We start from the raw sequence: 16575 nt of genomic DNA, 5'->3' as shown, positions 1-16575 counted from the left end.
CCCATAGATTTTGTATGGCACTACAAGCAAGTGACGTCACTATTTTGTCAACCCAATTAAAATACTTTTTTCAATTAGAATTCGAACAAAAATCGAAATTTACAGGTAATTTCAAATAAATTAGGTTTTTAAGACCAGAATGAAGAGTCTTTGTAAAACAGTTGTGGTTTCGAATTATTGGGGTATGGTGTCAAACTGTCTATTAAACTTAAAACTTGTATTATTAAATAGTACTAATTTTAAAAGTGTTATTTATCTATACTAATATTATAAAGAGCGCTGGGAATTGCACAAATTTAAAACCTGAAGCATCCATGCTGCTACAAGTAATGAAAAATGACAAAAAATTGTATAAAAATGTTAAAAAAGACTATAATGATGATGATAAATAAATAAAAATACTATATTTTGTTCAAATTATATGTTTTATTTTATGTGGTAGAATTTAAGTAGAATTTTAAATAGGTCTTGGTAGATTTTGGTAGATTTGAGCATCGTTTTTGGTAGATTATCTGATGAAAAAGTGGTCACACTGATCATCATCCTTCGTCGTATTTTCGTTTACTAATTTCACAAAAAAAACAAATTTTGCTCTGCTTATAATAGTATTTGTGTTTTTCTAGTTACGAGCTCCTCAAATACCTTGCCATAATCGTGGGAAACTGAAGGTTAAAAAGGAAACTTTTGGGAATAACAAATCCAAAAATGCCTGTTAATATTCCGGATTGTCCTCCTAGTCTAAAATCCATTCAGCACTATCTTAAGACTGCTGCAGAACATGATGCTAGAGACCCAGTTGTGGCTTATTGGTGTAGACTGCATGCTTTGCAAGTTGGCTTGAAAATTACTACAAAGAAAACTCCGGAGGAAACGAAAGTTCTAATGGGTAAGTGTACAAAAGCTTAGTCTTTGATAGAACAGTAAATTTCGAGTATATCATTAACAATTCGTATCTTTATCCTGTTAGCAATAATGGACTGGTTAGAGGAAGCAAAAACTACTCACAAAGATAATGAAGCTGTGTCCAATGAAGTGGCAGCACAAGCACACCTGGAAAATTATGCATTGAAGTTGTTTTTATATGCAGACAAACAAGATAGAGAGCAGAACTATGGAAAGTAAGCATTTTACATTTCTACATTAAGAAGAATTCCATAAGCCTACTTTAACTTAAAAGGTTACACAAGGACACAAGAAAATGTTATGAAAAAATAAAAGACAGATTTGTCAATCTTTAACATGTTTCAAATATTTTAATTGAATGTTATAGTTACTACAATACATAATTTATGGTTTTCAGGAATGTTGTCAAAGCATTTTACACTGCCGGAATGATATATGATGTCCTGTGTACTTTTGGAGATCTAACAGATGAAGCGACACAAAACAGGAAATATGCCAAATGGAAAGCTGCGTACATCCACAACTGCCTTAAAAATGGAGAGACCCCTGTTCCAGGTATATGCAGTGACAGCACATTGTACTTTTTTGATAATCTGAAGTCCAAACAAAACATTATTTTTACAACCTTATTTTTACAAAAAAAATCCACTAAGCCGGTTTTCAAATTTAATTTTTAAATACATGGTATTCCCTTGATTGCATTGATGTTTTTAATATTGATATTCTGGCATGTAATCGATTTCATTTTATAGGTCCAATGCCCACCGAAGGTGACCAAAATGATGAGAATACCACCAGCGACAGCCAGCAAGCTCCCTCCGATTCCCCCCAAGTATCTGGCTTCACAGCTGTCACACCAGCTACTCCTCCAACTGTCCTCCCCACAATACCTACTAGCTTCAGCAATTCTCTACCAGACCCTAACGCTGCTATGAGAGCTGCTTCTCAGTTACCACCAGTACCATACACTCCTGACCCCAACCCTGGGGGGTTCGTGCCCTATGACCCCTCGCAGCAGCCGCAACAGCCGTCAACCGTCTACGGTGACAACTCAACTGCTGTAGCTCAGCTCACTCCTGACCAAATTGCTAAAGCTCAGAAGTACTGCAAGTGGGCCAGCAGCGCTCTCAACTACGACGACGTCAAAACTGCAATCGGCAACCTCAGGAATGCTCTGGAGTTGCTCCAAACAGGACGAGACCCTGCTTAAAAGTGTGAGATTTATAAGATCAGGTTGGTAATCAATTAATTATTATTCAAATGTATTATAAGCATTATTTACACTAAACTTTAAAATTTAAATATTTTTTGTAAAATATGTTGCAGATTTCAATGTTTATCTGTAATGTACACTGTCCGTTAGTACACCAGCCTTTTCTTGTTGCTTGAAGTTATTAAAATATTGTGCATGGTAACCGCCATGCAGACATGCAAAAAAGACTTACATTCGGTTTCATTCAATTTACTAAGGCTTATATGTATAACTATCAGTCTCAGTAAATACTATTCAACTTGCATAGATCTAAAAAGTTCCAGAAAGATGTAAGCAAATATGACTGAAAAAGTGTTATAAACTCTACAGCAAACCATTATAGGCCTAAAAAAGATCTATTCTATTATTTATAAGTCACTATTTATAATATTATGTATAAAAACGCAAACACTCATTTATTATTATTATATTTAAGTAAGATAGACAGATCTATATTTTTTTTATGGAAATATGATGTGTTTTTAGTGGGCGTCACAAAATTAATAGAAAAGTGTGAAAATAATGTTATTATTTTATTTATTTATAATAGTATAAGTACATTAATCATACCTGCTGCAACAAAATATACTGGTTTGCTGTGATATAAATATATTTAATGAAAATATTTATGTTGTAAGTAAAAAATCGATTAAATTATATGTATTATTATTACTAAAATAAAACAATATAATAAAATGTACCTCTCATATTTTATTCAATGACCATCACACAACATTCGGCAAACACATTAATTCACACACCACATAAACAATGAGATAAAAATTACACAAAGGCAAACACAGTTTCACGCATCTGTGTTTTGCGGAATTAATAGCCTCATTCGGAAGTTGTTACATGACGTTTATGAAATACTTGCATCAAAAGTTAATTTTAATAAAAGTAGCAAACGGTATTTTAATTATGATTTGGATAATGTTGACCACTTTGTTATCGCAATCTAATAATTTGGGGAAGCCATTGATGGTCTACCTACTTTATTATAAATAGAAGCTTATTCGCTAGTATCTGTTCAATCTATAAATTAAAATATTAAAAAGCATTGTCATGATAAATTTTATATTTTTATTATTGAGCAAACAATATTTATATTCAGTGACCAATGTCGTGATAAGTATTAATATAGATAAATTACTAGTACACATATTTATTTTAAGCAGTGGCAGTTACTTATAAACCTACAATACAAATTATTTACGTTAGACACCACGTCTACATAGTTATACAAAATGAACCTAGCACAAGTCGCTTAAATTAATATCACTTTGGGTACAAAATATTTATTCGCGCGCTCCGGTCGGGCTACGCCTAGTTGGTGTCTAAATGGTATTTTTGTGGTATTCTAATTATAGCTTACCAGATGCTCGACATTATAATCAAGTTTGAACTACGCATACTGACTAGAAAGAAGTTAACATGATTTGACTAGGATAATCACAGTAAGGTGATGGATAAATTTAAAATAATTCAAAAGAATTTAACTAAATAAAGTTCAAAACCCTGTTTAATTTCATGTTGGCTGCAACATACAGCTGATTAGTACTAAATAAAAATAACTTTTCATGTATGAAACATGTCTTTAGCCATTGTGTTAGGTGTAAATATTTTGTCATGACATCAGCGACAATATTGTATATTTACATGAAAGTAAATAAATCAACATTGTAAATAAGTGCGATTCAAAATATTTTCCTACGAAAAATTAAATAAATATCAGCTACAGAACGATAGTAACATAATATTATTAAAATTATTCCCTTTTGAGCCCATTCCCGTTCTGAGTTGCAGCTGCTCTCTCCAGCTCTTCACGGCGGCTGGTCTGGTACCTATGAAAATAAATTTTAAATATTACATCAACTGCTCTTGAACAAGTCACCATTTCGGTGTCAGGTTTTTTAGTTCTAATTGAGTACCCTGAATAAAATTGAAAGTGGCAATGAAAATCACGGTTAGCGAATCTTTTAAACTTCGGCAATGAATAGCTCGTAATATCCAAATCAGCCGTGCGCTTTTATTCGCGCGACAAGAGTGTAGACGACTCACCGCGGATTCCTGGCTGTAAGCCAGAACAGCGTTCGACCACGAGATACTACTGAATTTATGTCGTAACCACTGTTTACATGGTAAAGAAATTGGTCAAGGTAAAATGATGGATTACCTTTATTGTCGGTGTATTAATCTTAAATTCTTTACATTCCTCATTCATTTAAGATATCCATCCTAATCCTACTAAGTTTTCAATGATTTCATTGAGTCAACATCGAGACTTCTATAAGTATTCCGCAGTTCCGCACCCACGATTTTTTATTAATACCCATTTTATTGCATTCATACTTATTTTAATATGAGTTGCCTCAGTTTCAGTGGCAGCATAACATGTTTTAAGGGTCATCTAAAGACACTATTTACGAGTATTTATATTTAGTCGCCATAGCACTAATCGTATTCAACCTTTACTTAGTTTGAGGCTATTTTTTAGCATTAACCCTGTGTGTTATGGATTTGAGGACCTTGGGAAGATATTAGGGTAAGGTGGGGCACAGTGTTACACGGGGTACAATGTTACAATGCATATTTCGCCGTCCCTTTCTATAGTTGTATGATGTTCAGCGGCTCAGTTCAGCAGCTCTTATGAGCTTGACAAACGTGTATACCAACATCATACAACTAATAGAAAGGGGCGGAGAAAATTATGCATTGTAACATTGTACCCCGTGGTCCCCGTGTAACATTGTGCCCCACTTTACCCTACAATCTATGCTAGTAAAATCAATAATCATAGAATTCAATGATGTCCTTGAATCGTGTTTATCATATTATTGCCAATATTTCAATCGTTACGTTACGTTGTTGGGTGAAACATAAGCATTAAGCATACAGAAAATTCAGCGCAACTTTGACGTCAAATCTACCCACGAAAACAGTAAATTGTTTATAACATAACTTGTCAGGTTTGTTGCCAAAAGCTTTGTCAGATTTGAATTATGCCTATTTAGAACTACATCACTGAGCAGATTTTTTTTATGCAGAACAAGGCAGGTGTTTGACCGCAATCGCACCTGACAAGTGAGATGCTGCCTAGGATGGTACATATCTGCCCAGTAAGTCCTTATTCACTCTTGCCTTAAAAAGCCCCGGATAGTGTTCGGGAAAGGAAAGATTTAAATGGAAGAACAAAAATACATTTGAAATTGAGCTACTTTGGGTAAAAAAGAAAAAGAAATTAAGAAAATAAAATGAGATTTACCAAACGACCAATCTTCCGCTTAGCATGAAGAAGAATACCAGAGCTGGTGCGCATCTGTCGAATGGATCCCCCACCATGATATGCGAGTAAGCAGCCAGGATCATCAGCGTCACCAGTCCTATGTTCGCAGCATTCTTTAGTTTGTCTAAAACATTGAAATACAAACACAAGTGAACATTGCCTAATATCGATGGGAAGAAATACACAGTTGTGGAATACCTACCTGCAGACTGATTGATATTTGACAGACATGGTCCAGCATAGGCGTAAGTAAGCCGCTGCCGATTGATACAAAAATTCGGAGGTAATCCAGTGAGCAATTGAGTATTGAGAGAAGGGTATATGACTAGAATTTGTAATGTTCTTTTGGCCCCATGGTTTACGCTCCGAATTTGGAACCCAAAGGTTGTGGGTTTGAATCCCGCATCAATTAGTAGGTAGGTAAGTACTACAACAATAACCTGATTGTTTTATAGAATGGTAGAGCAAGATAATGGTGAACTTGGAGTAATTTGAATAAGGGGTATATACAGGGTGGAAACGATAAGTGATCTCACTCGTTAATTTCTAAACTATACATACAAGATATCCAAAAACTGGTTACTGATCCTGAAAGTGCTTTATGAGCTCTATCGAACGGTATCAATAATAGGTTACAAAACAAACTGGATGTATCCACGTAACATTAAAAACTATACAAGATATCGACAAACTGGTTACTGATCCTGAAAGTGCTTCACGAGCTCTATTCAACGGTATCAATAATTAATTGCAGATTAAACAGGGTCTATCAAAAAATTCAATATTTCCAGTTTCCACACATTTAGTACATCCTCAGTCATGTCACTCATCTCTTGATATTATAGCAAGCAAAGCCAAGTTAAAGTTTATGCAAATAAACAATTATTCTATTCTATTCTATTCTATCGTTTTCACCCTGTAGGTAATATTGAAAAAAAAAATAGAGTAAAAATATTTAAATAATCTGATGTAAGGCATTAATTTAAATTTATACTTACGGCTGGGAATGATTGCTAGAATTAATCCAAAAATTATCTCGAGAGCGCCCACTGTCCTCCGGTACCATTTTGACGGCAACTTGAAGTCCAGCGTCTCCGTTAGAGGAAACACTTTGGCATATCTTACATATTCTTTTCTCTGAAATATGGACAACACAGTTAACATTCTTCATTTACTTGCATTTTTAAAGTTAATGGCTTACGAAAATTAATAGAGTGCTAAATTAAGCAGGCTCAAAATGCTCCATGGATTGCAAATTATTAGAACATGTCCTATTATTCCATCTCTGTTCTATTTTGTTGGTTTTCAGAACCTCTGATCGTATAGAATCATAATACTAGTACGCGTTTCCTCTACGCTTTTAAATTTATAAGTAATGCACTTCATAAGCGCTTGGCAGTCTTGGCACACATAAAAGTCATGTAAAGCTCGTTACTTTGTTACATTTACTATTCGGCTGGCCTAATTGTTTATAGCCTAAGGTACTAGGTTTGATTCGGGCACGCTATTGAAATTTATTTAGTTTGTTATTTCTGATGTTCTTTTTTTATCCACATTAGTCATAGCCTATGACTCATAGGAGTCCTATGATATGACATGCACTGCTGGATATAGCCCCTCCGAATCATTTCCAGATTGTTCTTTTTTCAATTTTTTTCCGCAACTCGCAATAATAATTCATTCGCGCTCCTGAAGAATAATTTCCTAATGCGTACTTAGGTATCATAATGAATTACCTAGGAATTAGAGTTTCCAATATTTATGATAAAATGGTGATCCATCCATAATGTAAATCACCTCTCGGACTCTGGCTCAGGGTTACTATTCCCTCTTCTTCAAGGCGACTCCGAAAGTAAAAAAAGTTTTTTTAGCAAAGTAAGGTTTTTCTTTACAGCTCCAAAAAAGAAGTTGATTTTATAAACTAATGTGACGGCCCTCCGTCGTCGTTCCTTGTCGGAAATAAATCAATTTCTTTGCCACCGGGTGGGCACGGGTCCGTGCGTGTCGAACGCGAGAGCTAATCGCTAGCGATTACCTCAACAATGTCAGTGGTAGTAGGTAAATTATCTTGTCGCGCACCCTTCTGTAGGGATTCGCGCACCCGAGTTTAAGACAAACAAAATAAAACACGCACTAATTAAAGAAATAACAAAAAAAATGGAACACAAATTCAAATCTAATTTCGAACTGCTAAAGAGCTGTCAATAACGTGAGCGGTAGCATTCGAATTTACTTTCTGGGACCAAGAAATATTCAGTAAAATCACGGTCCATAAAACAAAAGTAATTTTAACGTAGGGTCAAGGGTTCTTTTTATATCCTTCAGCTTTTGATCAGATGCAGGCTGGGGCGAAAGGGTATCAATCATTGCGTTCTGTTTGCTGAAGGCTAGCGGGCACCACTGTTGCCCGTAGCCTCGCAGGGGAGTCGCGTCGCGTCTCACTGTCGCAACGAGGCGACTCCGCGGTGGTATTAGGCGCCACGCCAAGTACTAAAATAGCAAGCTACATTGCTCCGCAACAAAAAAACTCGATGCATGCACCTAGCGACCTTTCAATAACTAATAAAATTATTGTAAACATTAAAAATATACTTACTAAGTCTTTGTGTAATTCCTTTGATATAAATGGAGTCAACTTTGTTATACCGACGAATATGAAGAACACCCCCAAAAGGATAGATAAACTTTTTAGCACGATAGAGCCCATTTTACAAACGTAAATTGGACGACACTATACACTTAAAACATTTATATTTCCTATCATAGACGAACTTTACGTAATTATCATCATCACACATTTATTCTCTCCGACAAACATAATATTTATGTAAGATAATTACATGTATAATCATATTTGTTACAAAATGTAAAAAATATTGTAAATCAATTTCAGGAAATTGGGTTCATAGAAATCTTGCACACGTTTCGCGCCGGCGCGAAAAAATCCATACCGACTGAAATTGTGTTGCCACTGCAAATAATTATAATGTGAAAATAAAAAGTGTTTTTTTTTTTAAGTTTTCTCAGAAAAATAATTGCAAATATGTATGCCTACTTTGTTGAATTAAAGCTAATCCCTAAAACCTGCGAATATTCCTTCAGAATTTTGTGAAAATATCGTTAACATCACGGGTTATGATACCGTTCCACATAAGCTCTGCTGCTGTTTTTGGTCTATGCTTGAAGTCGCGCACTCGTGGTCGCGGGAGTTTTGAATTATTTCATTGAGACGAATTTTACACCTATTGATAGTCGTAATTTCCATGATGATTGCTAAACTTCTGACCGAAACGCGTATTGACATTTTATTAGGATATTTGATTTTCCACAAATTCGAGTCTAAAAAATTTTTAAATATTCTTCGACTTCATCGTCTATAAAAATATTCACGACGTTTCTCGATTTTAATGATAAAAATATTATTTTTAGTTTAGATTCCCATTGCCATCTTGCTAAATAAGTGAACTAAAAGGTTCGATAATGCTACCACATGATTTAATTTCTAGTGAGACAATACATATGGGTCATTCCACAAAAATATGTCAACTCTTAGTCCGCGCCACATTTCACATGAAATATTTGTTAATATTTTATTCCAAAATTGTTAAATAACAGCTCGCTATGGGCTTTATTCATCACCCATTTATATTTTTTGAAACTATTTTTAAAACATCTTAAATTCCTTTTGAATGACCCAAAACGTCATTCCCTAGGCATGTCCGTACTCCAAAAGTTTGTGTTTTGGGACCCACATTTATAAAAACATCAACTTTATCCTTTGTTTTAATTAACGAATAATCTATTTAAATGTATATTACACCAAATTCTATTAATATTTTGCGGTTTCAATAAACAATAATTTGATTTTCTTTAGTTGAAAAAGAGTCTACAGCTTTTAGCGTCATTCCCTCGCCACGCACTGATTTTATAATTTTGCGCTTTAATATGTATTTAGAGTGAATGACATTTAGTTGAGTTTAAAGTACGATACGAAGTTATCCTCAGACCATACTGGCTTTGCGGTAGCCATTTTTTGAATTAGTGCAAACGTGCCAGTTGTTGCGGAAACATGTTTTAATCCAGTCACTTCGTCAGTCCCTAGTTGAGTAGCTTTATTGATTACAATAAGAAATTGTATATAATTTAATTAGTATTTACGTGTGGTTTTTTGGCTATTTTCGGCACATCGTATTAAGCATCTTATAATATAAAGTTAATCTGCATTTGTGTTAAGTTTTACTCCAAATCGTCAGTCCCTAGAGCGTCAGGCCCTAGTTTTAAACGGCACTTGGGACTAAATTACTAGTTAGGGAATGATGTTTTTTATATAGTGATAATAACAAAACAACTACATTATGTATATTAACTTATCTATAAATGTTAAGGTTATAAGTTTTATACTTTATTAGAAGTCATATAGGAGTAATGTAGTATGAAAAAATTGAAAATTATAATTTCTCCTAAAATAAAGCATAAAGTGACTGGCCCTTTTAGACATAACATAATTAATTAATAAACTATAATTTACACTAGTAAAGTATTCAAAAGCATCTTAAAAAAGTTACGGACAAAATGACGTCGAAAATATACAGATTTTTATGGAATGACCCATATAGGAGTTATTTTTCCTATTACTTACAATAAATTTTTAATTTACACTCCGTTGATTAATTCAAAAGACGGTGCGGTGATTGAAATCTATAAAAAGCCAATTGGGAAAAAGGATTTGTTGAAGATGGAAAAAATAAACAAAAGTATACTAAATTCATTTAATTACTGTCTTTCCAATTCCTCTAAAATATAAGGTGTTATTTTTTGTACTGATCATACTTTACCAACGCATCTAATAAAATCATACAAATACAACCCAAGTGTTTTTAAAAAAAAATTCAGGCTAGTTTTCGAGTAAAACGACAAAGAATGTTTCGAAAAAAATAAAAAATAAATCATCCTTTGAGCGCGGTGAGTATTCGTTTGTACGCACTATCGTAATAGTAGCCGGCCGAGGGCAACGACCACTGCCACGTGCCGCGCCGCGTGAGTCGGCCATATTGATATCGCTCGCTGCCAGTCGCTCCGCGCCCACAGCCCGCGCCGAGCCGCCGATCGGTATGCGGGAGCGCAACAACATAAATAATCGTCCCAGTCCGTCCAATGCGCCCCAACGTATTGCAGTGTATGTGTGATTTATTACAATGCCGCGCTTGATCAATAACAAAACGCAGGTGAAATTATGTTTCGGGCACACTAACTGGCCGACGAGAAACATTGACGAGTCGAAAACCTTCATACCTTGCTTGTTTGGAGCCGCGCAGCGCTTCAGGGAGCGCAGCCGTATCCTGACTTGACGAGATTCCGTGCGCTTCGAGGACGAAGTTCTGGATTTCAATTTCAATCACCGGCACAGTGCTGGCGGTACCCAGATGCGAGCGCCGCAGACGGCGGCTTTTGCGTAAAAATACGGAATGCCTTATCAAGGAGTTGTTGCCAGAGGGCCACGACCGCGACCTAGTTCTATCGATGGTTATTGCGGAAGTCTACCTAGGTACATACCTACAGTGTGATTTGGACAGATGAGTGCTTGTTTACGCGAAAGGGACTTTTTCCGTAAAAAAGTTAGTGCGCGAATTGTGAATACAACATCCGACGTGGTGTCTAGTGAACAGCAAGCAAGTGTGCAGCCCGAAAGCATTACCTCAATTCGATCGTGGCTAGATTAGACAGTGCAAGACAGTGTTTACGTGAACATTCAACAAAGGCTTGACGTTCAAAATGTATTGTGATTAGTGTAATAATAACCTAGGAACTTTAAATAACAACATTCAAAATAGGTAAATGTGTGAATAAGTAAAATCAATGAATCTAAAGTGTGATGGCAAATCATAATTTAGGAATTAAAACCAGGAAAATTGATCAGTGAGTTTTATTTACAACACCTATTAATATTCAATATTAGGGTGCATTTCCACTGAAGCGAAGCGAAGTAGTAATAGGTATGTACCTATCAATTTTTTATTACGTCTCTAAATAAATTGCGTAGGCATTACGAAACCGTAGATATTGAATTCCAATTTCTATCCTTTTTTAAATTTCTAGTTTAACGCGGATGATTCGCCTCGGTTCGTTGGAAAAGTCCCCCGCTATTACACTAATGAAAATACACTTATTTACCTACTTATGTAGCTAGATTTTGTTTCTCCCAGCGCGTAGTACCTATTAACATGACGTAACATCGTACATACTCACGAGTGATAATTTTTGGTAACGTAGGTTTAGTGTAATCTAACCTTTATGTGTGTGAACGTTGAATGAATGCGCGCGGCCATTGTTCGTACTCGTATGAATGAAATGAGTAAAGAAAGAGAGAGAGGCAGTGAGTGAAGACAGGATGGTTGTAAAAATAATATCTTTTTTTTGTTAGGAAAAGTAAAAACAAAAACTAGCCTGAATTTTTTTTTAAAAACACTTGGGTTGTATTTGTATGATTTTATTAGATGCGTTGGTAAAGTATGATCAGTACAAAAAATAACACCTTATATAGCTCTTCTCAATCAATATTGTTCTTTGATTCACATTATGGTGTTTTCTTCTCTCATGTGCGTGGCAAGGGAGGGCAGCTTGACGAGATTGTGAGCTGTTCATAGTACAATATTAAATAAATGAAACGTAAAAAGTCAAAATATAAACACATTATTCACTTCTTGAGTTTTTAACCACAACTTATAATAGTCCATAAAATTTGTGGATCCACACAAGAGAAACTGATCATTCTCACTAAAAGGAACAAATTGAAGAAAGTCATCTGGCCTCAATTTATGATTTATTATAGGTTCTTGGTACTTGTAAATTTCATTATAATTACTTTCACCCAAGAAAATCGTATAACTAAAATTCCAATAGCATTTCATGGAATACAATTCATTTCTCAATGGAATTGAATTAACGTTGTGACAACAATATAATAAAATGAGTTTGGTCATATCATCTTCGTTTTCTATAATATTTTCTATGATAGACATAAATGGTGTTATACCAGTACCTTGAGCTATCATAAAAATTCTGTTAAACTTATTTTGTATGATCTCATAGGCACCGTATGGACCACGCCATAGAGTTTCTTGTCCTGGTTTTAAATTGTAGAGATAATTTGAAACCACTCCTTTGTCATACCTTTTAACTATAATAAAAAAATCTATTTCAGTATTATTATTTTCTTTTAGAGGAGTGAAAGCTCGAGTACATGAAGGATTTTCTTCTTCTGTATATTTAAAAAGAAAGTGGTCCCCAGGTTTCCATACAACCTTAAAATTATTTTCGGACGATGATAGTTTAAAACTAAGGCGTTTGTGAGCTTCGCATAATTCAGTATTATCCACAAGCTTAAACTGAGTATAATTTAATTGAGATATAGCATTGACCAAAAGTGATTCTGAAATATTGTCACCTTCTTGATATTTCTTATACAATAACAATTGTTTTTCATAAACGTCGAATATACATGGATTACATCCACTATTGCAACAGTCTTCTTTATTTGGTTCTACAGGTCGATTCATCATTAGTTAGATAGGTATGTTTTATAAACGAATCAAACATAATTAAGCGATGGTGGTATAATACCTGAATCAATCCATAACCTAAAAATGGTTCTACATTTTCTTGAACTTTGATGATTAAGTTTACATTTCATTTTGTTCATGAAGTACAATCACTAGATACAAGTACGTACTCGCAACACTACAACGTAGCGCAACCTTTTTATTTTTAAATGGATCAGCAATTTTGTTTCTGTTTGATGAGGATTTTAGATTTTATTAATTAATTTTTTGTTCGTTCGTCCTAGTTCTTTTTTGTTTTATATTTCGTTTGACAGCGACATTTTACTTTTTCTTTGCAAAAAATAGAGTTATTTTGAATGCTTATTTTTATAATGTTGTTTATGTATATTTGGTTCGTTCTGTCTCACGTTAACTATTTTAATCAGTTTTATTTTGAGAAATTTTGATTTCAACATTAAAAATGTATAATTAAATTTTAATGTAACAATAGAGTGGTGTCAGTTTTTCATTTTGAAAATGGCAATTCTAAGATGCGATGGATAGGCGCCAAAGTTTGAAACAGGTACATTAGTTAAAAAATATATATTTAGAGACTTAATTTAAAAAAACCAACTAAATTTACTAAATATTTGCTACTAAAAACTATTATTTCCCTTAATTTATCACTAGTAATTAACTCTATTTAGCTCTACATACATTTTGCACTTTGTTACACTTTGACTCTTGGCGCCCTCTACAAAGACGCCAAACAACGCTTGTTCGTTTAGCCGCCCGCCGCCACCCGCCATAATAATTTCTTTGGACATAGCGATAGCGTACGCCGCTGTAAACAATTTGTGAGTATTAATTTTATTCTAACTAAAACCAGTGTTAATCAATATAATTATTTCATATATTTTTGCCATCGTTCAGCCAGTTTTAATCATTATAAAAGTGAATCCAATACGCGTCAACTATTCGTATTTACTCTAATCTAAGCGGACTCCATTATATTGGCTTGGTCCCTCCTCGTAAAATTACTTCTCTTGATAGTCATCAATAAGCCAGGGTGTTGGTATTTTTGCTGTGAAATTTAGGAATCAAGTGAATTGGTTAATTTGTGTATGACAATATTTTCGTTACATTACTGACTTTACCACTAAACTCCATAATTAGTTTACCCTGTGGCTTGGCGTCTTTACGCGGTTGTTGACATTTCCTTCATTCTTTTCTTTGTAAGTGCTTGCTGCGCAATGAATAAATACGTGACTGAATTTATGCAGCTTTAATTAAGTAGTTGCTGCTCTGTTCGTTTTTTTACATATTTGTTTTTATGTAAAGTCCACTTCCTGAAGCATCATTTCTTGTTCATACTGCATACTGTACTATAGGTACTCTGATATTAATCAGTAAAGGAGTCGTGTTTGAATGTACATAGCAGTAGTAGGTACATACTTTCACTTACATGGACATAAAAATAAAATTCTTTTTCAGATTTTTCCTAATTAGATAATAATAACTGACTGAAATGTCTGATGATGGATCAACAACTGTTGAGAAGAAGGGGCGTGGAAGACCTAAACCAAATGGAACACAAGCTGTATGTATTTACATGTAAAACAATACTGTTATTGATTAGTTGTAATGAATTAAATATTAAATTCATGTTGAATTTTTTTTCTTCAGGAAGCTAAAGGAGATACTAAAAAGCGAGGCCGAACACCAGCACCTGCTAAGGTCAAGGAATCTACGAAGTCATCTGATGATGAGCAGGCACCGGTAGCGAAAAGAGGGCGAGGCAGACCTAAGGGTTCTAAGAAAAAAGCTGCATCCAAGGCAAAGGTACTACTGATACTACAATTAGATCTGAATAATGTTTCGATCATTTTATTTGAATGTTCAGTGTTTTACTGTATTTTTTTTCACAGAGCGCACCCGTTGAAGGCAGAGGCCGCGGCAGACCGCGCAAGGACGCCGCGCCCCCCAAGAAGGATGCAGCCTCTTCGGACGAAGAACAAGAGGATGATGAAGAAGATGAAGGCTCTGACCAGTAAAATGTGTTTTATTTTCTGACACATTACACACATTTTAGTGTAATTTGTTTGTCATGATAACTCTTACTGTTTTTATAACCACATTAATTTGGTTGTAGATGTTTACATTTATGTAAAAGTTGGCACGAAGCAGTTTAAACACTGATAATAACACAAGGGGTTATCTTGACACTACAAAATTCTCAACCAAGATTGTCTATCCAAACTTTACTCATGTGAGAAAAGATTCAGAATATAATACACAACATACCTAGTTATATAAGAAGAAGTGTATCTGTGTGATTTAATGGCATTTATTTGATGTTACAAAAGTTCTTGCATGATTAAATGTTGGTCAGACTTAGCTCTCCCTAGACACGTACAACTTTAAGAAATAATTTGTAAGATTCTTTTTTGTAGATTTATTCTAATAGGTATTTTGTAATCTCTTGATTTATACTAAGAATTGATTCAATACAGTATGTAGATTTACAATTTTTGACGTTCAGTCAAGTATTATTTTCTATAATAAATATTTTCATTTTGATTTATTATATTATTTTTATTCCCTTACTCGTAAGTATCATAAGGTCAAAAATTTTACATTTGGAAATGGTTGAATCATTATTGTAAATTTGAAGATCTAGAAAATTGCTGTTCCCTATTATTATCATTGTAGTAGTGGTATGGTAGTGCCATTTTGTATTTTTTTTTTGTATTTGGAACAGACTGAAAATTGTTTCGAAATGACATTTACTGTGTGTATGTGCGTGAATGTAAAATTTTAGAGAAATATAAATAAATCTATGAAATTCTGTGTATATTTTTTATCCTTCGTCTGCGGTAAACATAATTTCCATCGTGAAAAAGCGTGAAAAGGGCGTAGAGTGGGGTTCTACTTCAAAACTGTTTTTTTACTGCTAGAAATGTAACGGAATATAAAAAACCGTTAATTTTTTACGGTTTTGCAACAACAGTTTGCTGTTGATCATTCCATTCCATTGGGTGGGTCACAGATATGGATTAGAGCGGTGAGTCGATAGGGATAAGGGACAAACTATACCTATATGTCATCCTTGCAAGGTGCAAGTTTAGCTCTTATTAAGTAAGGTAAGCGACGCATGCGTGCTACGCGTATTTCAGTGGTCATCAACCTTTTACATCGGACTTCGAAAACTACCTACTTGGTTTATTTCCGTGGTTTTCTTTTATGACTTGAAAATACCTAATTATGGGGCTACTTCTGCCATATCGAATAAAAAATGATCGAAAATCAAAATATCGAAAATGAATAAAGAGGTTTTAATTAAATTTCATAAAATATGATTAAGAGCCATTTTACATTTTCGTGCGAATTTCTAAGATTTTGGAAGCATGAATTACTATCTTAAGCAACACCCAGAGATTATTTAATAACTGCGAAAGATAGGTCAATCCTTGTTGTTGACCATTAATGAAACGGATTTACTAAAACTCTTTTGCTTAATTCACAGTGCCCCATCTCCCACAACCATTTTACGAAAAAATTGCCGCAGACTCATTTTCAAAGTCCTGTATCTATTA

General features: G+C 34.3%; 4 protein-coding genes across 4 annotated transcripts; 2 read left to right on the top strand and 2 right to left on the bottom strand.

Annotated features, from left to right (window-relative positions):
* The first annotated feature begins 540 nt into the window (after positions 1-540).
* Positions 541-2855, top strand: LOC135088539 (vacuolar protein sorting-associated protein VTA1 homolog). The gene is made up of 4 exons (XM_063983376.1): positions 541-886; positions 968-1118; positions 1301-1458; positions 1656-2855. Exons 1-4 carry the CDS (start codon positions 706-708, stop codon positions 2111-2113), a joined length of 948 nt encoding a protein of 315 aa, XP_063839446.1. The 5' UTR covers positions 541-705; the 3' UTR covers positions 2114-2855.
* On the bottom strand, positions 2847-8409 carry LOC135088541 (novel acetylcholine receptor chaperone). Its single transcript, XM_063983378.1, has 4 exons — positions 8038-8409; positions 6440-6578; positions 5421-5565; positions 2847-3999 (listed from the first exon to the last, which is right to left on the bottom strand). Exons 1-4 carry the CDS (start codon positions 8146-8148, stop codon positions 3924-3926), a joined length of 471 nt encoding a protein of 156 aa, XP_063839448.1. The 5' UTR covers positions 8149-8409; the 3' UTR covers positions 2847-3923.
* Positions 8410-12069: 3660 nt separating this feature from the next.
* On the bottom strand, positions 12070-13068 carry LOC135088540 (NADH-cytochrome b5 reductase-like). Its single transcript, XM_063983377.1, has one exon. It carries the CDS (start codon positions 12998-13000, stop codon positions 12116-12118), a length of 885 nt encoding a protein of 294 aa, XP_063839447.1. The 5' UTR covers positions 13001-13068; the 3' UTR covers positions 12070-12115.
* Positions 13069-13735: 667 nt separating this feature from the next.
* On the top strand, positions 13736-15824 carry LOC135088542 (high mobility group protein I). The gene is made up of 4 exons (XM_063983379.1): positions 13736-13836; positions 14474-14579; positions 14666-14821; positions 14908-15824. The coding sequence occupies exons 2-4, from the start codon at positions 14508-14510 to the stop codon at positions 15031-15033; spliced, it is 354 nt and encodes a 117-aa protein (XP_063839449.1). The 5' UTR covers positions 13736-13836; positions 14474-14507; the 3' UTR covers positions 15034-15824.
* The last annotated feature ends 751 nt before the right edge of the window (positions 15825-16575 follow it).

The sequence above is a fragment of the Ostrinia nubilalis genome, chromosome 4 (assembly GCF_963855985.1).
Source record: "Ostrinia nubilalis chromosome 4, ilOstNubi1.1, whole genome shotgun sequence".
NCBI lineage: Eukaryota > Metazoa > Arthropoda > Insecta > Lepidoptera > Crambidae > Ostrinia > Ostrinia nubilalis.
This window is presented reverse-complemented; position numbering and strand designations above follow the sequence as displayed.